Source organism: Solanum tuberosum, unplaced genomic scaffold (genome assembly GCF_000226075.1).
Source record: "Solanum tuberosum cultivar DM 1-3 516 R44 unplaced genomic scaffold, SolTub_3.0 scf00172, whole genome shotgun sequence".
Taxonomy (NCBI): Eukaryota; Viridiplantae; Streptophyta; class Magnoliopsida; order Solanales; family Solanaceae; genus Solanum; species Solanum tuberosum.
This window is the reverse complement of record NW_006239095.1, coordinates 288,313-311,561: the sequence shown is the minus strand read 5'-3', so window position 1 is coordinate 311,561 and position 23,249 is coordinate 288,313. Positions and strand designations below refer to the sequence as shown.

Sequence of the window (23,249 nt, the reverse complement as noted above, 5' to 3'; positions counted from 1 at the left end):
TTCACATTCGATATTTAATTGCATTAAAATAAGCAATAGTTTGAGGTAAAAGAAGTTAATTGGGATTGTCTATATCTTCCTTAAAATATTAAGGTACGGAGATTTACTTGTTGTACGCCAATTTTATTTTATTTTCGATATCTATTTTGTGGTTCGATTAATCTTAATCGATCCACGCCTACATGCCCCATTATATGAGGGTAAAGTGTCGTCTATCAAAGAAAACTATTCCCGGAGTTCAAATCTAAGATCTCTGATTAATAATAGAGGAAACTTATGTATGCGCTTGTATGTCAACTTAATTTGATAGTATAAAAATTATTTACTTTATCAATACATATACCGAACATAAAGTCAATTTTTATTTGTATTATCCAAAAACAGCTCACGTACAAATTAATATTGATGGAAGTTGCACTTGGTTTTCTTCATATAATGTTATGTTATGACCAAAAATAGAAGACTTCATTAGATGCATTATTTACCGCTTTTAGATAAATGGTAACGATATTACACATATGAATGGGGCTTACGAATTGATTTTACTTGGAAATGAAATATACAAGCAAAAAATAATTTAATTATTTAATAAATCTAATTATTTGGTAGGAATTTAAGTATTGATATAGCATATGAAATGTTGAATTTGATCAATAACCATAATTTAATAATATTAATACTCACAAAGTACATTTAGTAATTTGAATATATTTTTTTATATGTTGATTATATTTAACGTAAAAATGATAAAGCTAATTAATATATGTAACACATTCATGTAACAAATTGTTGTGGTGGAATGATATCTTATTCCTCCATTCTTAATTAGAGATTTCGCGTTAAAATCTGAAATGTCGTCGTCTTTAATAGGGAGCTTTACCCTTTCCACAAAGTGAGTTTTTTTATACGAATTTAAATTAGTCAAATCTCAAAACGAATAGCAGATATCAGAGGAGAACAAAACCAAAAAAAAAAAAGGTTATAGATCTTATAATCACAAAATTTAATACCTCAATTCATTTCATAGGGGGCTATAATTGAGAAGAAGTTGGGGTGTGGCAAGTGAAGAGGAGAGTGGAAGAAAAAAAAGGTTAGTGCAAAAATCGAGAACTTCATCCAGATGGCTAATTTGACAAAAAGATTGAACCATATCTCTCTCTCTCTCCAAACACACACACACACATATATATATATATATATATATATATATATTATTTTGTAGCGGCGGCAAATTTCTCAAGAAGTTTTAAATTGTGACAAAACGAGCAAAAAGGTAAATTATGACATTCTCATCATATTACTTTACATTGATTGAGTCAAAATATTAATGATAGAAATGATTTGGTGTAAATATTGAATGCGAACAAGTATTTAGCCTGATCCTGCGAAGAAATAGTAGAAATTATTAACTTGTTTGATCAAGGTTCTAAAATATTAAAATTTTAATTTGCTTGATTGGATATATATTTATTTAAATTGGTTCACTAAATAAATTAATAATTCACTTATTAAAGATTCATAGTACATTTAATTCTTGTTAAAATAGCAAACGTATAAAAGTAAATTTTGAGATATATATTTAATGGACGCAAAAAATAGATAAAGAATTTAATTACTCTATTTGTCACATAATTAATTTCAATCAAAAAACTCCACAGTAGGAATTACTCATTATCAAAGCAGCAAAGAATAGTGACATTTTGCCTACCCAAAATTACTTTGATTAATGGCATCACCAACCCAATATTGAATAGTTTTAAAAGAGGAAGAGAAAATAATTTTTTTTTTTATGATTTATCGCTAATCCGTCATTAAAGTAATAGTAGCTACAAAACTTGTTTATCACTAATTCTTGTTTATTTTTCAGAGTGATTATAAAAACAAAAAGTGATAAAAATAGACCAATGTGATAGAGTGATAAGTACTCCTTTCATTATTAATCACATGTCTCAATTCGAATCCTAAATATAGAGTTACCTGATTACCCCCACATAATATAAGACTTTTCTGAATTCGAATTTAATCAGGATCATAAATCTTCTAAGGTTTCTGCTTCCCTTTTTTTCTTGAATTATTCACATCTTTGGGTCCATTCTCTATGTAAATTTATGTAATTGTTTGACAACGATAAAATAAACTAATAGAAAGAAATAATAATAATTAGAAAAAAAAAACTGCAAAAATATGTATATAACTATATATTAACCGCAAATAGACAAATTAAATTAAAGTAAACCTCTATGGTCTCGAGAGAAAAAAAACTAAACCTAGTAGAAGTAGGAAGCTGTTATTCAAAATAATGTTTGAGGTTTTTTTGGTTTCTAATTTTTCAGTGTCCGGTCTTCGATACTCATATTAAGATTTGACTAAATACAAGTCGAATTCGAAAAGTCCCATGTTATTTATTAAATACTTCCATATCCAAAACTAAGTAAGAAGTCTTAATATTTAGCACTTTAAAATCAGATTACAATTAATTTTACTTACTAATCATATCCTTACTCGAATATGTAACATAAAATTGTATAATTCCTTCCATATTAATATCGTGTAATTTTCTCTTTATTTATTCATAGTAAGTCGATTTTAAAATTCAAATATATCATATCATTCACATAAATTAAAATAAAAGAAATATTTGTATCAAACCTGAACATTGTAGCTCCGCATTGGGTTTACTATATTGGGCTTTAAATTCATATTTTATTTCCTTTTAACATAACAAAACATTATTATAAAAAAAAAAAAAAAAAAAAAAGCCTTTTTGGAATTCAAGTTCTATTAGGGTTTCTACTTCTTAAGCGCTAGGGTTTTATTATATATATTTATCTCTTTCTCTTAATCTATACTTCCATCATCAATTTTATTTTCTTCTTCTAATAATAATTATGGATTCTGATCATGAAATTTACGATATGTATTCTGATGATGAAGAGGAGGAAGATTCCACCAATATTGATGAATCCAATACAGTTTTTTACAAACAAAAAAATTACAAAATTTTGAAGGATTTCGATATTCGTCAACTCATAAAAGAAGATATATCGAAAATTTCAACGATCTTATCCGTCCCACGAGACGTTTCGTTAGCACTCCTACGTCGTTATAATTGGAAGGTTGATCGAGCTAACGAAGAGTGGTTTGCTAACGAACAAGAAGTTCGTAAGTCTATAGGTATGTTTTTATGTGACAACAATAATAACTATGTTTCAGTATCGAAAAAATCGAAAAGTAATGATGCTTTTGTGAATTGTGGTATATGTTTTGAGGAATATGATGATGTGGTTTATGCTACGTGTAATAAACATCCTTTTTGTAAGGTATGTTGGGAAGGTTATATTAGTGCATCGATTAATGATGGTGGTCCTAATAAATGTCTTGCTTTACGTTGTCCCGATCCATCGTGTGAAGCTATGGTAGGTGAAAGTATGGTTGTTGAATTAGCATCGGAGACAGATAAATTGAAGTATTATGATTATTTATTTCGATCTTATATCGAGGAAAACAAGAAGATTAAGTGGTGTCCTTATCCTGGATGTGAATGTGTCGTTGAATTTGAGATAGGGAGCGATGATTATAGTGTGATTTGTGATTGTTCTAATGGTTTTTGTTGGAATTGTTTAGAGGAGACTCATCGTCCGATTGATTGCGATACGATAGCTAAGTGGAAGGATATAAATCAAGAAGAATCCGCAAATACAAATTGGATTATGGCTTTTACTAAAAAATGTCCAATGTGTGATAAATCAATTGAGAAAAATATGGGATGTATGCATATGACATGTAGATGTGGATATCAATTTTGTTGGTTATGTTTTAAGAAATGGGGTGTTTGTGCTAGTCGATGTAATCGATACGAGGAGAAAAAAGAAGTAACAGAAGCGAAGAAGAATATTCAAAGGTATACACATTATTACGAGAGATGGTTATCGAATGGAAAGTCGAAAGAAAAGGCTTTAAATGATTTGAAAAGAATGAAAGATGAAGGGTTGAAAAAATTAAGTGATGATAATTCTATACTTGAGAAAGAATTAGAATTTATTATTGAAGCTTGGGAACAAATTGTTGAATGTAGGAGGGTTTTGAAATGGACATATGCTTATGGATTTTATTTACCTAAAGAAGAGGTGGCGAAAACAAGATTTTTCGAATATTTACAAGGGGAAGCAGAGGCAGGTCTAGAGCGGCTTCATCATTGCGCGGAGAAAGAATTGATGGAACATTTAGGGTCAAGTAATGAGATGGATTATACTGATGAAAGATCTTATAAGGAATTCACGAATTTTCGATCGAGAGTTGTTGGGCTGACTAAAGTTACTGGAAATTATTTTGAAAAATTGGTCATGGAATTAGAAAATGGACTACAAGATGTGACTAATTCAACAAAAAAAATTGAACAACCAATGAGTTCTAGTAATACTAGCAATAATATGTGGATGTGTGATAGGTGCACTTTTTTGAATGAAGATATTCATACAGTTTGTCAAATGTGCATCGAAGATTGAAGCAGGTTTAATTTATTAATTTTGAACTTTTTTTTTTTAATTATGGTTTTGTATTGAGAATTATTATAGATTTTAATTAAGTTGAAGTTGGATTTATTTGAATTTGTTGTGGTGCCTAGAGTTTGCTTTTGTTTACTTTCATTTGTTTTTAGTTTTGATGTTTTATGTCAAATTTATGTCTCATTGAAATTTCTTGAATTGAGAGTTATCGGAAGTAACTTTTCTGTCTCATAAGGTAGAGGTAAGTTTTGTATATACGCTATTGTCGTTAAACTTCCCTTGTGTAAAGATTTCTTTAGGCCGGACGGAGATTGACTCACTTGTGTATTGTATATGTACAAATTGTTAAAAATTAAGAAGATACTATTTGCGTGCGTTGAAGCTAATAAAGTATATACAATTTTATAAATCAATATAATAACCTTGAAAAATAGATATTTAACGAAGTTATTGTAGTAGAAATAGTAATTACAAGAACAAATTACATACTAAAGATTATGGTGGATGAGTAATAAGCATTTTCTGTTCTTCGTTTGAGATCTCGAATTCAAGTCTTAAAAATATAATCTTTTTTGATAGAGAATATTTTACATCATAGTGAAACTTCTGGAGATATCGATATTTTTACTTGTGAGTAAATAAGAGAGATAGAAAATTGCATTCACGTGACATAAGGGCTAAGATATAAATCGCATTTGAGAATTGCGATTTATGAAGAATGTGTTTTATGAATCTCTCTTATACTTTTCTTTGATATTATTTATTTTTCATTTTCTTTACTTGTGATTTTAAGTATTCATTAGATTCTTTTTTCTTTAAAATGTTTAAGTAGTATCATGACATTATTTTATATTTATAAATATTAATCTTTTTATCAAATATTCAGTTCATAATGTTCCTACAAAATGAAATTTAAGAAAGTTTTTTTTTTTAATCTTATGGTCTTAAATTGAAGATATGTCAAATGTAGTAAAATGTCTTTTAATCTTTTAATTTTATACGTGTTAGGTGAAAAGTTGGAATTATACCGTTGTTAAAAAGAAAAAAGGATCATTCTTTTTTTAAACGGACTTAAAAAAAATAGGTTAAACAAATTAAAATGGGGAATTGTAGTTTTTTTTTTAAAAAATATTAATTAAAAACATATATTTATTAATTAATATATTTCGATGAGACAATATGTATCTTAATTACTAGACTAATGTCATTTATATTTTATTTTTTGATAATTAGTTTTTTAATCTAACTAATGTAATTACCTTTGTCATTGTAGTATTCTATTGTGTAATTACTCCATTTGTCACAATTTATGTGGTATTTTCATTTTTCGAGAGTCAAACAATTTATGTTTAATTGGAAATTTGCGTGTGAAATCGTCAATTTTTTTTAAATGAAATTTATATATTTGTAAACTACGCAAAAAGAACTATAAGTCACAATAATTGACAACTCAAAATAATTAAAACATATATAAAAAAGGGAACTTTCGCATATAGTCACTCAGAAATAGCTTAATTACGCTCCATAACTATAGTTTGCTAATTACGATTCGTAGCTATATGTTATAGGGAGGAGAGTGGCGAGCAAGATTGGGAGAGGGAGGAGAGAAGCGAGCGAGAGAGGGCAAAATATGGGAGAGAGGTGAATTCGGTTAAATAATTGTATTTTATACATATGTATTTGTATATTTGACGAGCAATATTGGGAGAGGGAGGAAAGAGGCGAGCGAGATTGGGAGAGGGATGGGAGAAGCGAGTGAGAGAGGCCAATAATTTGTATATTCGCATCTCGTTTGTATAATTCGAAAGTACGTTTGTATAATTTATGTGTTTTTGTATAATTGAATAATATAAAGTCTGGAATTATACAAATATGATAAAACTCAAATAACTAATTGATACAAACATAAACATATGAACTTTAAACAATTATACAAATTACATTATATAAATTATATTATACAAAATCTGAAAATTATACGTTTATACAAACTTTAAAAAGTTATACACAAAAAGATTGAATGTATATGGTGAACAAAACTGAAAAATCAAAGAAAATCATCGTCATATACAAATACAAACTATCATATACAAATACAACTCAAACGAAGAATTGTTAGTTGCGAATCATAAAAACATGGCTAATTATACAAATTCAAAATTAGCCCACATAATTAATGATTAATGTTAGTTTCGAGTGTTAATTATAATAAACTATACCTGTGATTTCAATGATCGAGTACTAAGTTGTCTAATTATCCGACCACATCCCCTTTGTCTTCTTCACGGCTCCGGCGAAGAGCTTTTATCTCCGGTGAACCTGTACAATCAACAATGGCGAAACCAAAAGGGTATCTTCCATAATCATCAAATTTGACATAAGTTGAGTAAATACGTGATGAATACTACAAATGGAAACTTTTTGGCAAATTTAGAAGACCAAAAGTCACTATTTTGATCATTAAAATCTTGAAAAACCTTAAACACCTAATAAGCTGTGCCACCATTCCTGAATAGCTTCGTTGATAAGATTAGATGGAACCCCATGATTGAATTACGAGCTATGTCCACCATCTTACTGAGGAAATGCCTGACTCAGGGCAATTCGTTTGTTTGATCCAAAACTCACTCAGGGAATTCAGGCAAGCATCAAAGGTATGCTTCCTTACTTGTATCCAACATGAAGAATCGAAATCTATTACCAAGAAGTTATGTGATACTGCTTAATGGTTGACCTGAATTGTGAATCTTTATATTCGAATGTGTTACTTATGATTTGGTGAAGTTACGAGAATTGTATTACTTGATGTTATCGCAATTAGCAGAGTATGTATGTGAAATATTGAATTGGTTTGTTAACGTATTGCATTCGATGTTCTTGAAAACGTTGAGTAATTGTTCCCCGAACGTGGATGTTAGGATAGCGCATTGAGTGGAGTTGTGAATTTTGTTGGGTGTTTATTGAGCCTGAGTGATCGGGAAAAGTTTCAGGACTTGTTGACATTGATGATGAAGAAGTTGACTGAGGCGTTGAACAATGGTCAAGAGGCTACGACTCCTGAAGCATTGGAATTGTTGATTGAATTAGCAGAGACCGATCTGAGCTTCTTCAGGAAGCAGATAGTGGATGTACTGGGTGCAATGTTGCAGATAGCTGAGGCGGATAGGATAGTTTAGAAGAAGGGACAAGACATTTAAAAATTGAGTTTGTGATTACTTTAGCTGAGTCTAGGGAAAGAGCACTAGGGATGATAAGGAAGTTGCCACAATTTATCAATAGGTTGTTTGGTGTTTTGTTGAAGATGTTGCTTGATATTGATGATGAAGTTGTTTGGCACAGAGCTGAGGTTGAGCATGAGGCTGCAGGGTAAACAAGTAATTATGGTGTTGGTCAGGAGTGTTTGGATAGATTGTCTAATGCATTGGGTGATAATACTATTGTTCCTATCACCTCTGAGCAGTTTACTGCATACATGGCTGTCCCTGAGTGGAAGAAGCACCATGCCGCACTCATTGCATTTGCTCAGATTGCAAAAGGTTGCTCAAAGGTACAAATCAAATTACGCCTATAGAGTTTGCACTACATGTTTTTAAATAAGCTTTTATATCTAACATGTATTCTCACTTTTATTTACTCTTTAATTTGCTCTTTATGTTGATATATTGATTTGACACAACACCAGGTAAGTTTTTGAATTAATTACCAGCAAATACAGTTGAAACACCAATGTTACCAAAATTGAGTGATATTTTTAAATGCTACCAAAAATTGCCCATATTATAAATGGCATGTAAAGATTATATCACACTTTAAACAATCCCTTAACCCTAGGCACTAACGAACAAACCTTGGAGTTGCGGCCGATCTCCCTTCTTCTCCATCCCTTCCCCACTTCCCCCCACCAACACTCACTGTCCAACCACCTTTTCCTCCTCTGTCACCATGGAAGCCAGGGTATATATATGTTTTTTGATTAATTACTATTCTTTTATTAACTTGTCTCTTGGTTATGTACTCATGGAATTGATCATCTATGAGTTTGTGATAGTCACAATCTTTGTTTATACGATTTTTGTTTCTTGACATATACTCTTTTTTTAGTGCATTTGATTTGGTAAAAAGATCCTTGTCTTGTTTTCTGTAATAGGTAATGATTAAAGATTTGGAGCAAGTGGTCAACATGGTTGTGATTTCTTTCCAAGATCGTCATCCTCGAGAGAGATGGGCTTCCGTTAATGCAATTGGCGTATTGGCAACTGAGTTGGGTCCATATTTTCAACTACACTACCACAGCCGGTTGTTGCCAGTGCTTGCAGCAGCTATGGATGATTTCCAAAATCCAGGAAAACAGGTGTGTTCTAGACTTCTAGTGGTATTTGGCACTGTGGTTTTCTGATAATAAATTTTGAAGTAAAGTGCATAAAATAATCCTTAATACATGAGGTCAAAAGGTTTAATTAATAATCTCTAATACACGAGGTCAAAAGGTTTAATCATTGTAACATGGTTTTGCTCCAGAAGTATTTATTTCCTGAAATTTAGTTGCCTGTCATGCCTATCAAAACATTCTTTTCTGATGAAGTAAATAGTTTCATTAACAAGACATCAAGAAGATGCAAAAGTTTCAAAGAAGTTGTGTTAGCTCCAATACATGAGAAAATGCTATGCTAAGATTAGGGCGCGAACAAACTCCAAAAATTCATTGGCGAACACTTATTTGTTTTCATTAAGATTAAGACATTTGAATCTGAGTATTAAGGTGTGCATTAAGAGTTAAATATATGAATTTTAACACATTTGAATATTAAGATGTTATCTGTATACTAAATAATTAAGACTATTTGTTTTTTCTCAACATCTAAATATATAAAATTTGTTTTAAAAATAGTGAATATCGATAAATATTTTAAAGAAATTATATGACAGTTGGAGGTGATGATAGCTAGTGATGGTGGTTGTGGGTGCCAATTGGGAGTTGTGTTGGGTGGTGGTGGTGGTTCTGGGCAGTAGCTAGTGGTGCTAGTGTTTGACATTTGTGATTAACAGTGGTTGTTGATCATGGTAGTTGTTTGTAGCAGCTAATTATTTTGGTGGACGATATTGGTAATGGTGGTGGTGAATGATGACGGTAATTGGAGATATCTAGTGCTTGCTAGTTGTGGTGATTGTAAATGTTGGCTAATGGTGGTGATAGATGACTTACATGATTGGCAGGGATGATAATTGTAGGTGGTGGGTAGTGGTAGTTGATAATGGCGGGCGGCGGCGGTTAATAGTGAAAATGGATGTAGTAGTGATTTTTTGGTTCAGATGTATGTTTGTTCATTCGATTGTCAATGAATTCATTTATCTAATTATTTTGTATTTCTGCAGGCACATGCTGCATTAGCTGTCCACAACTTTATTGAGAAAAACTGCGGCCCAGAGATTTTGCTGCCCTACTTAGATAGAATAGTTAACAAACTGCGTGTACTTGTGCAGCAGGTATGACATACAAGAGGGAATAATATCATAATATTACTACTGAAATATGCAAGATTTGTGATACTTTTTCCTGCTGTTTGCTATTGTTTGAAGTGCAGAATGTAAATGTAATGGTGCAAAAAAATGCATTAATTGCTTTGGCTTCTGTGGCTGGTTTATCCCAGGTACTACAATTCCAATAGTTCAGGCTCAATTATGTTTGTTTCTGATATTGATGATGATTGCTAATAAATTATATACCAACAGAAGCACTTCCAAAAATACTACCATCTTGTGATGCCATCTTTGAAAACTATCTTGGTAAATGCAAATGATGAATCTAATCGCATGCTTCGAGCCCAAGTAATGGAATGCATAAGCTTTGTCATGATGGCTGTTGGGAAAGATAATTTCAGAGATGATGCTAAGCAGGTTAGTATGAGATAATGTATCCCCTGCCGATTTTTAAGATGTATTCGTTATGTCCTAAGTTGTTTGGCATCGTCTGGCTGGCCACGAAACTTAAGAAAGAAAAGATACTTTTTGACACATAACTAAATATGAGCTAAACGTCAAAACTACCTTGTATCGAACAGTTTGTTTTGGGTTCAGTATGGCCTGCAACAAGTATTTCAGTGGAAAAATGAGAACGTAGAATTATGTAGTTATCAAGTTAAAGAGGTGCCAATCTTTTTGTGCCGTATAGAATGGAAACAATGCCAAAAGCGGTCGTATGCATAAAGCTTAATGGCCGCATAGCGAGGTAGATAAGATTACTTCAGTCCATGTATTTCCTTCCGTCTGGTTCAGTTTTCAAGCATAGTGCTTACTCTTGATTTTTGTTAAAGGTTATGGAAGTGCTTATGTCTATACAAGGGTCACAAATGGAGACAGATGATCCTACTACTGTTTACATACTAAAGGTATGGGCGCATCATTTCAAGGACTTGGGACTTCATTTATAGGTTACTAGTGAAGTTGTTAGTGCTTTGTGCGGTCATTAAAAATATTGTCAATTTATTTATGAAATCACAAAAAGATAAGTAAAGCAAGTCAGATCAAGCTCAATATATTCCGTCTAACTCTATATATAATGGTCTTAGAGACATGTCACATATATATAGAGAGAGAGATTCTCACTACATCATTGATTTCATTGCAGGCATGGGCCAGATTTCGCGAGTGCTTAGGAAAGGATTTCCTTCCTTACATGAGTGTAGTCATGCCTCCGTTGCTTCATTCTGTGCAACTAAAGCTTGATGTAACCATTTATTTTGCGGATTCAGAATCAGATGATGATGAGAGGTAAGGTTTTGCAATGACTATCACCGTGTAATGTTGTGGTATTACAAATAATCATGTAAAATGTCCTATTGTTTTTCTATTTCACTGAATATATTTTTAAGATGCTTATTTCCCATGGTTAGTGCAGTTACCACTGTGGTTATTTGCTTTAGTTCGTGAAAAGTTATGAACCACCAGTCATCATGAAACCTAAAATGTTGTCCCATTTGTATCAGTTTCTCTTGGATCAAAGCATTGATAGTTTTGGATACAGTTTGATTAGGAAGGAAATCCTTTCTTATTGTCCAAAATTTCACTCATAAAATGGCTTGAGGATACTATATTCTAAATATATGACCTGTTCCTTTTTATTAATGTTTTTTGAGTTTTATGGCCATTGTGTAGTGGTTAGTCTAGTGGAGGTTCCCGGATCTTATCTAATTTTTGTCTTCCAGAATGCCGTTTATAACACTTTGGAGTTTAAGATGCGGTATCAAAACAAGTGTCATAGAGGAGAAGACAATAGCTTGTCAACTGTTGCGCGACTATGTTCATGATCTGAAAGAGGATTTCCACCCATGGATTGACCAGGTTTGCATGAATATACTTTCATGTATTTCGTACAAGCTATTGATTTAAATTGGATTTAACAAATGATTTCATTGCATGAAACAGGCTACGCAAGCATTAGTTCCGCTATTGAAATTGCGTTGCCATGAGGAACTTTGGGTAGCTGCAATTTCAAGTGGGATTTATAAATCTAGCTCCTCGTGTTTTTTTCTTTTCCTCTAATTTTGTGAACTACTGACATATGTTCTGTTTGGTTGTAGCCTTGCCAAAGATGTTACGTTCTGCTAAAGTGGCTGTTGAGAAAGGAATTGCTCAAGGTCTAAATGAAACATATGTGAAGCAGTTATCAGACTACATAATACCAGCCTTGGTGGAAGCTTTGCATAAGGTTGACTTCAACTTACATTATCGGTGGAGTTAGTGTTAATCGTTCTTTGTTCAATTGTACAATATGTATGGGGTTTTATACAATTGTGGTATGGACTGTAAACTTGATCACTCTCATTGGTATCTCATTCAGGAGACTGACACAGAATTATGCCTGGGTGCGTTGCAAAAAGTGAGCAAGTGCTTGAAGGTTTGTTATTTACCAAGGTTATTTAGTTCTTTGAATATCTGCATCTATGGTTCACATTCTCGTGGATACATACTTGGTAGGCATCTAGCTATCTATTCACTGAACAGCTTATATGGGTAGGACTTAAAGAATCAGGAGAACAATGTCAATGTCGAGTCCAGAATGATAAAAGAGCTATAGATGATTATCTGTCTTGCACGTCAAGGGCCTCAATATACCATTAAACATCTATGATTTTGCTGGCACTCCTTTGTGGATGTTCATTTATACCAGGAATCTCTCTTCTTTTTCCAGATATCTGCCCCACTCCTGGATGAAGGTCAGGTGCAGAGCATTGTCGATGAGATAAAGAAGGTCCTCACTGATAGTTTGAATCGAAAACGAGAGCAAGCAGAAAGAACAAAATCTGAAGACTTTGATGCTGAGGAATCTGCTGAAGACTCTGATGCTGAGGAATCTGACTTTAACAATGAAGAATTTGAACTAGAACACAAGATTGAAGTACACAAACGAACGATAACTTCGAGTATCTTTGTTCTTATGCTTAGCATTTTAATCTAATTCTGTCTTATCAAATCTCCATATATCTCTGGATTAGGTTGGTGAAATATTGCGCATGCTGATCGAAACATTCAAGGCAGCCTTCTTACCTTTCTTTGATGAGTTGTCTTCATATCTAATGCCTATGTGGGTAGGTGCCTCCTCATTGTTTTCAACGTGACTTCAGTATCTAATGCACTTTTCTCATTTTGTTATATAACCAATTTTTTTTCCTTTCATGCTTGTCTGTTAAGGGCAAGGATAAAACAGCTGAAGAAAGGAGGGTAGCAATTTGTATTTTTAATGATGTTGCAGAGCATTGCCATGAAGCAGCTCTAAAGTAGGTGTTTATATAGGTTTGTCTTGTTTGGATACTAGAATGGTGCAGTATTAGATATAACTACTCCTTCCTGTTCAAACTAGGTACTATGACACATATGTTCCTTTTATTTTGGAAGCATGTAATGATGAAAGCTCGGATGTTCGACAGGTTTGCTTATGTTAAAGGCGTCACCTTTTTCAGATAATTGACATCTTCTGCTTGATTCTCAAATTGTTATTGTTATTTTAGGGAGCTGCTTATGGACTTGCCATATGTGCAGAAAATGGTGGTTCTTTTTTTAAACCTTTTGTTGGAGGTATGATATAGTTGATGGTGTTGGAAATGTTATATTTTAAGTAGTTTTTCCTACTTTTTTGACGGGATCAAGGGGTTAATAAAACTTTTAGCTTACCTGATATAAAGAACAACTTTATTTCAGAGGCTGTATCGCAGCTCAGTATAGCTGTAGGGCATCATAATGCTCTTCAAACTGAGAATGTAATGGCGTACAATAATGCTGTTACGGCACTGGGGAAGATATGCCAGTTTCATCGTGACAGTATTGACTCTTCCCAGGTATATTCTTTTGGGAACCTTTTATTTTTATTTTTAATAGGTATTTTTATATATTTTAACTTAGGATATGCTTGGGGTGGAATACTCGGATTTTGGTAAGATAATGGGTTTATGCTTAAAACTTCATTGAATCATTTGTAAAAACTCAGAATTTGCTAATATCAGAAATAAAAGAAGATTTGGAGTTTTCTAGTGTGTCTGTAAGGAAGATTTATGATTGAAGAAGAAGAGCAAAAAGTGAGAGTGAAGAAGTTTCTGAAGCCTGCTTACCTTCTGGAACTGTTGATTTTATTTATATTTCTAGTCTCTGTGTGGCCCCAAAAGTTTGTAGTCAGTAATTTGTGTTACCGCCTCTTTTACAACACCCAAACAAGTAAACTTATGTTCTAGCAATCACTTATTTTATTGCTCTATGAATAAGTTTCTTATATAAGAACTTCACTTTACCTTAGGTGAGACTAGCTTCAGTTCTGACTTATGCTTGGCCTATTTTAAAAAAGTAAACATATGGTCTTTGCTCGTAGAAGATTTAAACATTCTCCAGTACCTTGTTATAATTTCAACAATGTTAATTTCTAAAGACTTTTGTCAGGTTGTCCCTGCTTGGTTGAATTGCCTGCCTATAAAAGTCGACTTAATAGAAGCGCAGGCTATACACGACCAACTCTGTTCGATGGTTGAAAGGTATTCAATCAGCTTGCTTTAACTTATCCTTTTCAGTAAATAATGATGGCAATTTTTTGAATTTTTTTCCTGACTAGATGGATGTAACAAAGATCCACTACTATTTGGTTAGTTGCCCTTGGTTCTGGACATCATATTATATAAGTATTCTCTGCTATTTTAGACGACAATGATTACAGCTCAATTTAAACTAGTTGGCATGTGTTATATGAATCCTATATATATCCACTCGGCTTTTGTGGCCTCTAGAGTCTTTATGTTTAACCAGGTTTCATTTTTCCTGCTTGCAGTTCAGCTGCAGAACTATTAAGCCCCAACAATCAGTACCTTCGAAAAATTGTTTCAGTTTTTGCTGAGGTTAGTTATTATTATACCTTCTCGGTCAGGTCAGCGCTTTGTAGCAAAAAAAAAAGAGTTTCAATTTTTATCTCAATTTCTGGTGCTGGATCCAGTACATCTGATCCAAAAGACTAAGATGTTTCGACCACATCCCCTTGTATCTTAGTCCTTCTGGGAGTCTCTCTCGACAACCTCTGGATTATCTTTGGCCTCACACTCTAGTAGTTGATTGATTTGCTACAATGGTCGTCTTAAAGTATTATAGCCTTGTATCAAAGTAATATTCATCTCACTACCATTTTGTAATCCAAATTTGCTTCATATGTAGGTTTTATGTGCCGATGAGGAACTTGCTAGTGAAGAAACACGAAGCCGGATGATTAATCTGTTGAAGCAGCTCCAGGAAACACTACCACCTGCATCACTGACTTCAATATGGTCTTCTTTGCAACCTCAGCAGCAAACAGCACTGAAATCAATTCTATCATCTTAAATTTGTCATTTTAAGTTTTCTCCAATGCAATGGAGCTTCTCAGCCTGTAGCTTCATGAATCATGAATTATCAAATATTTGATTCTCAAATTCTTTCTCATATATATCGTTCGTTTGAGCGTTAGGACATGTGTCAGTCTACTATTGGTTTGGGTTAAAAGTACGTGAGCAATGGAGGTAGCCTTGCTTTTGAAGTGTGTGTACTAAAAATGAAAAGGAGCATCTGAGGTGTTGTCAAGGAGACGACTCGTGTCGAAGCTTTGATCCAGTTTTGTTGTTATTTTGCATTGTTAGATTGTGAAAGCACAAGAATAACATCACAATTGATCAGGTTATACATTCACAGTATAAGTGGTAAGTGATGAAAATTGCTTGTGAACCATAGTTGGGATTTGTATGTTTGACATATATGGTGATGTTTGATGCCATGTTTTGCTTGAAGAAGAGTTGGTGGCTAGACTCCACTCCACCCCTCTCCCAAAACTATCATACTTAAATTATCCGGTGTTTTTTTTCCTCCTGAACTAAACTTTTAGACGTTATAAAAGCCAGGTGGATGAGTTATTTCATTCTCCATACGTCTCTAAGTAAGTGTTAACAAACACTTTGCCATTTGTCAGGCCAACGTTTTTAAATAGTTCGGGGTTGAAAATAACTAGACATAGTTTAAGTATGAAACTTGCAAAAACGTGATAACCAACCCTGAACCTTATACATTTGACCAACACGATGTTTGATTGCAACAAGTCACGAGGCCATATACTAGTTTCATTGCACGAGCTGAAATTTTAACGTCTTCCTGTTCAGGTGATAAAATGGATTCCAATTCCATCTCCTGCTGAGGCAATAACAACGCTCGTGCTGATGCCAAGATGGCTGGTGGTATTGTTTCCTTGAAATGCCTTAACAGATGAATTATGCGATTTGCAGTTTCTTCTGTAACAACATCGTCTCCAGCACATAGAACCTAATTATAATAAGAGGCTTTCAGTTACTGTCGAAGGAAGCATCCATATAGAAAAATGGAGAAAGAACCACTTCCACGCCCTCCCCACCAACCAACTTCCACACCTAATTGTCAACTGACTAACATATAATGCGATATCTACTGCATTAAACTCACACCTCGATACCACTAGACTACAAGCCTTGGTTTTCTATCGTCTTTCTTACAAAAAGTAAATATTAAAATCACTGTCGTGGAATCATTGATATACCAACTAGTTGTGATTTTGAACTAACCTCAGTAAAAACTGAAATAACCTTTGGAAGGTGCAGATAGTTGGGACCCAATAGTTCTCTGTCTGATCTGTAAGTTAGAAGTTAATACCTATTACCATCATTTAGGTAGGAAAAGGGAACAACTGATAGTTGAGGTGATGATGAAAACTAATCGAACCCTTCAACCATTGAACAGAGCTGGTCTAGAACTGCTTTGGCTTTGTTCATGTCATCTTTTATCGGAAGACAATTTAGCCAAGCCGGAATAATCTACAAAAACACATGGAATGAGAGTATTGTGTAAGTTTAACAAGATTGGAGTAGCATCATTTCATCTTGGAATGGATCAAAATCTACATGTTTATGCATAACACGATAGCTCTAAAAGGGTGTAAATAAAAGGAAAGAGGATTAGGAAAGGTTGCAAATCAACAAGCGGTAAAATGTAAGTGGATCATTGGTGGGGGTGGCCTCCACGGTGGATAAGATGAGAGAAGGGAGAGTGAGATGATTCGGGAATGTGAAGAGGAGATGCAAAGATGCCCCAGTGAGGAGGTGTGAAAGGTTGGCTATCGCTGGTCTGAGGAGAGGTAGAGGTAGATCGAAGAAGTATTTGGAAAAAAACATACCTGCACTGAGTCAATAACTTCCAGATGAAATTGACATATGCAACCAAGTGCAGAAACAGCACTATCATATGCCGTTACGTTGTCAGGTTCAAGAGCTTTGGAATGCTTAATGACTACATTGATCCTTGAAAGAGCCTCTGAAATCATGGAATTTATCAAATGACAAAAACATATTCGTCTGAATTACATGTTGAAACAAATCATACCTCCAATAAAAGGTTAGAAATCATTACCACCATATTGAGCACAAAGTCCAAGTCCACAAAATGCAGCCTGAGCATGACATGAATGGTGTTTGAATGAATCAAATAGCAAATGTAATTTATCTGAAAGATCATATTCAAACCTGTCTAACATCTGGATTGTCGTCATTGCTTGCGTCTAAGAGAAAAGGAAGATATAAACTATGGTACCTAGTTACAGCAGAAAGTAACTATCAGAACATGACCTTATTATCTAAGAAAAATATCATAAAAGATAGACCTACTTTTGAGCTACTTCATCACAATGCTCCATGAAGGCATTGAATGTACGAATATGTTGTGTTCTCTCTCCAGTTGTTTCATCCTTTCCCTTTGAGCAGAGGAAAAAACAAGAACTATGAGAAAAGCAACCTATTTTGAGCTGAAATCTAACCAGAAACTCACCCTCATAGGCATTAGATCTGATGAAAGCTCTTCATGGAAGGGCAAGAAAGCATCCTTGAATGTTTCGATCAATGTTATGTCAACAACCTGATAAAGAAAAATGTTTGTGATTTGAGAAAAATCCAAGTGAAAGGTTTTATGAAGACAACATGGTGTCGTTATGTCTGAACTTCATGTAAAAGATCTGCTACAGAACGAATACAGTTATTTTACAAATGATTAATCATCTCTTGAACATACATTGCTGAAAATTTCTTCTTCTGGCTCTTTTTCGTAGGTCAGCAAGTCAGCTTCCTCTGCATCAAAGTCTTCTGATTTTTCTGTCTATGAGTTCTCCTTTTCTAAGTGAACCTTCTCTAATGACATGCTTTATCCAATCAGTGATGCTACGAACGTGAGCTTCATTGAGAAGTGGTCTACATATCTGAAAGAAGACACAAAAAAGGACCATATAACTAGTGTTATTTCTTGCTTCGACAGCAATCATGAAACATTTCGTAAGTTGGTTTAACAGTGATCTACAGAAAACATTTCATAAGCTCAAAAAAAGAACACCGCCATCACAGGATGACACGGATCAAAGTAAAGAAACGTCTTAGCATGACACACCTTTAGGCATTTATTCAATTCACTCAAAATAATTGTACATGTTTCTGTCTCAGTCTCCTGCATGAGATAACAATCGAAGTGTCACTATTGCTCTTTATTCAGATAAATGCAGCTCAATCATTAGAAGCAAAAAAACGTAAATAGTAATATGTTGAAAGCAACCGAATATAAAGCTTCCCCCAGAGCCAGTATTATCTCTTCAGACAACTGCTTGAAGTTTAACTGGATTCCATCTTGAGCAATCCCTTTCTCTTCCGAAAGTTTAGCAGAACACAACAGGCATGACATTGCTTAACCACCATAAATTATAACATCTCATGAGGAATCAGATAAATTAACGAAAAAACAAAGAAAACCATATGAAATCATGAGTAATTTTTACCATAAATAGCTTCAACTCTGACATAATAATCCATAGAGAAATTCAGAAGGGGAATTAAAATTGAAGCAGCCTGTTACATGATTTAAGACATAAATATCACTAGTTAATATCGAATCCACTTAACATCGAGTGGAATAAAGCAAACGTACAGGCTTCCTGCAATGTCTCAGCAAATAAAACAAGGACATTACAGGCTGTAGATTTCCCATCTAGGAGGTCCTTTATTGTGATGCGTATCCTTCCATCTCCTAACTTGACTTCATGTATACTGTAAAATGTGAAACTTAAGCAACAAATAACCACATACTCCCACCAATCTTAGTACTGATTAGTATAGCAAAAGAAATTATATACATCTGGAAAAGAATTCAACAACAGGATGTGGCAAACTAATTGACACACTGTTGTCAAAGGCGCACGACAACAGGATGTGACAAAACATGTTGAATGATTCGCCTTGGTTTATGGATGATTCAGTGTTGTGTGTAAGGCTCTAATACATACTTTTCCTTACCGATGAGTGCAATCCTGAAGATGTGACACTATATAATTGACATTTCACTTTTATCATAAAAAAATATCAATTTCTTTGACTGTATATTTGTTATTCATGCTTATGATTATTAATCTTGGACTACACATACATATTTGTAGTTTTTCTCCATTTGCGCCTCTTTTCTTTAAAGTTCATGCTTTGTTTGCGCTAAAATCCCCTAAGGACCTTAGAGCCTTTTTGCACTTTGATAACACTGGTCTGACAGATGTCAAAGCAATATATGTCAGTGGGTCAAATTTTGAGACGTAGAAAACATGTCATGCCACTTTGAGCTATAGATTTAAACACAGAAATGATGGATGGTGGCAAGGGTCTAAGAGGTACTTATCAAAAGAGTATTGAGAATGAAGAGGCTAGTTGAATGGCCAAAGAGGTACTTACTGATAGGAGGCAAGGAAGTGCTAATCAGAAGAGCACATCGTCAAGCATATCCGCGTACTTTATGTCACTCACTGTCTAGGGAGACTGAGAAATTGGAGAGGCTACAGAGGAACATCCTACGGAATGCAGCGGATAAGACTGCTAGGAAAATTTCATGTAGTCAACTGGGAGATTATCACCTCACCAAAGTAGTGGAGAGGGCATGGGGTGAAGGATCTCAGAGTGCTTAACAAGGCATTACTGGATAAATGGATGTGGATATGCAGGCTCTACGGAGGGAGGTAATAGACGAGAGTATAACACAATAGGCTGGGGATGAAGGAGAAGGAACACCACACCGCAATTTGATTGCGGCTTATGAAGGAATATCATGAATGGGTTGCAAACTTCAGCAGCAACAATACATTCAGGGTAGGAAGTGGCAGCAGAATTAGCTGTTAGAATTACAGATAGTGTGAAAGGGACCGGTTGAGGATTACACTCGCTATCATTTATATCAAACCAATGAGAGATGCCAGTGCAGGACTGCAGGTTAGAAAATTCGGAGAGCAAGATAACACTCAAATATCTATTTAGACCATCGTGTCACGTAGGCTTTTGTTGATTCAAGCTGCTTTCTACCCTAGATTGTATAGAAATGAAGTAAGAAACCAAATTAAGATGAAGAAAATCCGAATGAATTTAAAAATTAACGGAAAAAGACAAACGTCAATGATAAAAAGCTTACCTATCATCACATTCATCATCCAAGTCTTTATCTATCTCAAGCTGAGCATATTCAACCAAAAGTGGCATAACAGTACTCATGTAAGGAAGAAATTCCTTACCGATGCACTTACAAATTGAGTGGCATGCCTATGATGAAGTGAAAAAAACATTGAGATGCCAATCTAAAAAGAAGTTGTGTTCCTGTAAAATGAAAAGGATTAACACATACCTTTAGAATGTGAATATTAGTACCAGACTCTTGTAATGGCTTGAGCACTTCCATAACCTTTAACAACGGACAAAAAAAACTATTAAAATAAGTCGACAATGAGAAATGAATATGCTCACACCACCTAGAAAAGAAAGAGAGCGTCATAAAAGAGGCAGAACGCGACCAAAAAGAAACTAGTATGAGAAAAGATATCACAGTCATTAGTCATTGTTCCCAACTGTCCAGGAAGTATATTTTTCACCAAATCAATGAATACATGCATTTCTTACATACACTTTATCACTTCATTAACATATATTTTTCAACTCAAGTTATCACTTAATTTACATCGTATGCTTATGAGAAAGAAGTATCAGGCATAGTTGGGAGGAAACCTTCTCTAAGTCAGCTCTGAATTTCTCTTTGCCTACAGCCAACCCAACGTTGCGTATGCACTGCGAGGCGATGCTTCGAAGCTTGTGATTAGATTTCTCATTTGCATTTACCAGGATACTTTTCAAATCTGGCATTACAAAATCATAGAAATTCTTGAAGTGCTCCTGTTGAAATATGATACATTATCCATAACATAAGCAAAAAATAGAACTTGAGTGGGAAAAACAATTCAAGTTGGTAATACATTAGAAAACTCAGCTATATCGATCAATGCCTCTATTGCTGCTTTCTGAACCATTTGATCATCATTCTGCATTTCAAATAACAGAAATGAGTAAGAAAAGATCCTCTAAAACTTGTTAGCAGTAAAATACCTTTTTAACACGGTGGCCTCTATATATGCATACCTGAAGAAGTACAAGCAGTTTGTTGAGTATTTGATCCAAGTAAGGTACCAAAGTTTCTGGCATATCAGGATTGAAGAATTGTCTAAGAGCACAAGCTGCAGCTATCTATGAAAAGGCAAAAGAGAGTAAAACAAGTTAGTATGTATCATGAACTGAATGATGCAGTACTGACACATCTGCGCCTAATTTTTATACCATGGACTCTTCAAACTCTATTTAAGGGTCATTTCAGATACCTCCCGTGACATATTTTTCTGCAGTTGCTTTCTCTCTAGTCTAATATATTACAGTCATTTAAGGCAAGAGCTTTACGTAGACCATAATATAGTCATAAGCTTAAATTTCAAGCAATGCGCTATGAAGGCTCCATAAGTTAAGGCTATTAAGCTACTAATTGTACAAAGATTCTTGAAGCACAAGTGGCTACTGAAGACCACTAATTCCACGAGATACCTGTCACCTCCACCAACAACAAATACCAGGTAACTCTGTCCACCAAGGCTAGAATAATGGGAAGATATCACCTAGTGTTTTTGTCTCTGCTGAAATTTGAACTTGAGACCTCATAGTTATCAACCAACTTCGTTGACCACTAAGTCACACCCTTGGGTATTTTTCTAGCACAATTAACTGTAGGTTTTATAGTCAAGAAACTTCTCAACAACCACAAAGGATAGAGAAGTCTAATTTTTAATCATAATCTATTTTTTTATTTATAGCTGTACTGTATTTTGGGAAGTCTGCAACAACCATAAAGGGTTCATTATTCACCTGCACCCGAGGAAAATCATCCATTGCTGCAACTATTACAGGAACTAATTGGTTATGGTATTCTTCTTGCCACTCCCAATGAAAGTCGTCCGACAACTGTTCGATTGTAACCATAGCGGCCCATCTGACTCGAGGATGAGGATCTTGGCAAGAATGCAAAACCGCATACACTATTTTCTCCAAATACTTTATCATCACCTATGGACAGATAAAAACAATGAGTTCAAGCTAATAGGCTAAGAAAATTAAACAGGTAGAGAGAAAGTTTTAACAAATGAGTAAACTATGAGCTAAGAAGCACCTCTTAAATGTTACACAATCATTGCAACATAACTATATGATAAATACACTAAACGAGACAGGTTTTGTACCTTCCAGCTTCCTTCAGCTATCTGATAAAATTCCCTGAGAGCTGCATGTCGCTTCTCCCACTCCAGGGAGTCAAAGTAAGCCTCCAGCTGCTCCATGGCAATAGAAGCAATAGTCTTTCCACCTAATGCAGCCGAGAACCGTTCTAAACACTTCTCACCAAAAGCGTAGTTCTCTGTTTCTGTTGGTGTTTTTTAAAAATGGGGCAGCACAAAAAGATTGAAAATGTCTCTCAATGGATTGAAATGACTTTCAATAGCTTTCAATAATTTTATTAAGCATTGAGGGGCTTTAAATAGCCAATATAGAACACATAATCTGCATAATTTAAAATTTAAACAACCTAAAATATCTCAACAACATAAACAAACTAACTAAAATTCAAAATTCAAATTTATTCAAACTAAATAACTTATTTTGCTAAAAGTTACTGCAGTAACTAAAAGCAAACTTCAACACTCCTCCTTTGCTTTAGTTACTGCAATTGAAAAATAATGCTCCTCCTCAATTTTTGCTTTGATAGTTGATGCTGAATTTTTTTCATTGTTTTTGAACTTGCAAAATTTCTTCTTTTTTCTTTTTCTTCTTTTGATTTTGTTCTTCAAAAACA

General features: G+C 34.1%; 2 protein-coding genes and 1 pseudogene across 2 annotated transcripts in view; 2 read left to right on the top strand and 1 right to left on the bottom strand.

The window, feature by feature from the left end:
- Positions 1-2,888: 2,888 nt before the first annotated feature.
- LOC102601179 (probable E3 ubiquitin-protein ligase ARI8) lies at positions 2,889-4,505 on the top strand. Its single transcript, XM_006354162.1, has one exon. The coding sequence runs from the start codon at positions 2,889-2,891 to the stop codon at positions 4,503-4,505; it is 1,617 nt and encodes a 538-aa protein (XP_006354224.1).
- Positions 4,506-6,739: 2,234 nt separating this feature from the next.
- On the top strand, positions 6,740-15,786 carry LOC102595130 (importin-5-like; annotated as a pseudogene).
- Positions 15,787-20,014: 4,228 nt separating this feature from the next.
- The window catches only part of LOC102600836 (importin subunit beta-3-like), a 4,696-nt gene continuing 1,461 nt past the window's right edge, over positions 20,015-23,249 (bottom strand). The window contains exons 2-9 of the mRNA XM_015311639.1: positions 22,642-22,791; positions 22,271-22,468; positions 21,500-21,604; positions 21,337-21,402; positions 21,092-21,256; positions 20,715-20,771; positions 20,505-20,632; positions 20,015-20,261 (exon numbers count right to left, since the gene is read on the bottom strand). Of these exons, the coding sequence (XP_015167125.1) occupies positions 20,015-20,261; positions 20,505-20,632; positions 20,715-20,771; positions 21,092-21,256; positions 21,337-21,402; positions 21,500-21,604; positions 22,271-22,468; positions 22,642-22,791 (1,116 nt within the window). The remainder of the gene's footprint in view (positions 20,262-20,504; positions 20,633-20,714; positions 20,772-21,091; positions 21,257-21,336; positions 21,403-21,499; positions 21,605-22,270; positions 22,469-22,641; positions 22,792-23,249) is intronic.

What these genes read in the sequence shown, in the direction of transcription:
- LOC102601179 (XM_006354162.1), top strand. Translation starts at nt 2,889, where the DNA reads ATGGATTCTGATCATGAAATTTACGATATGTATTCTGATGATGAAGAG.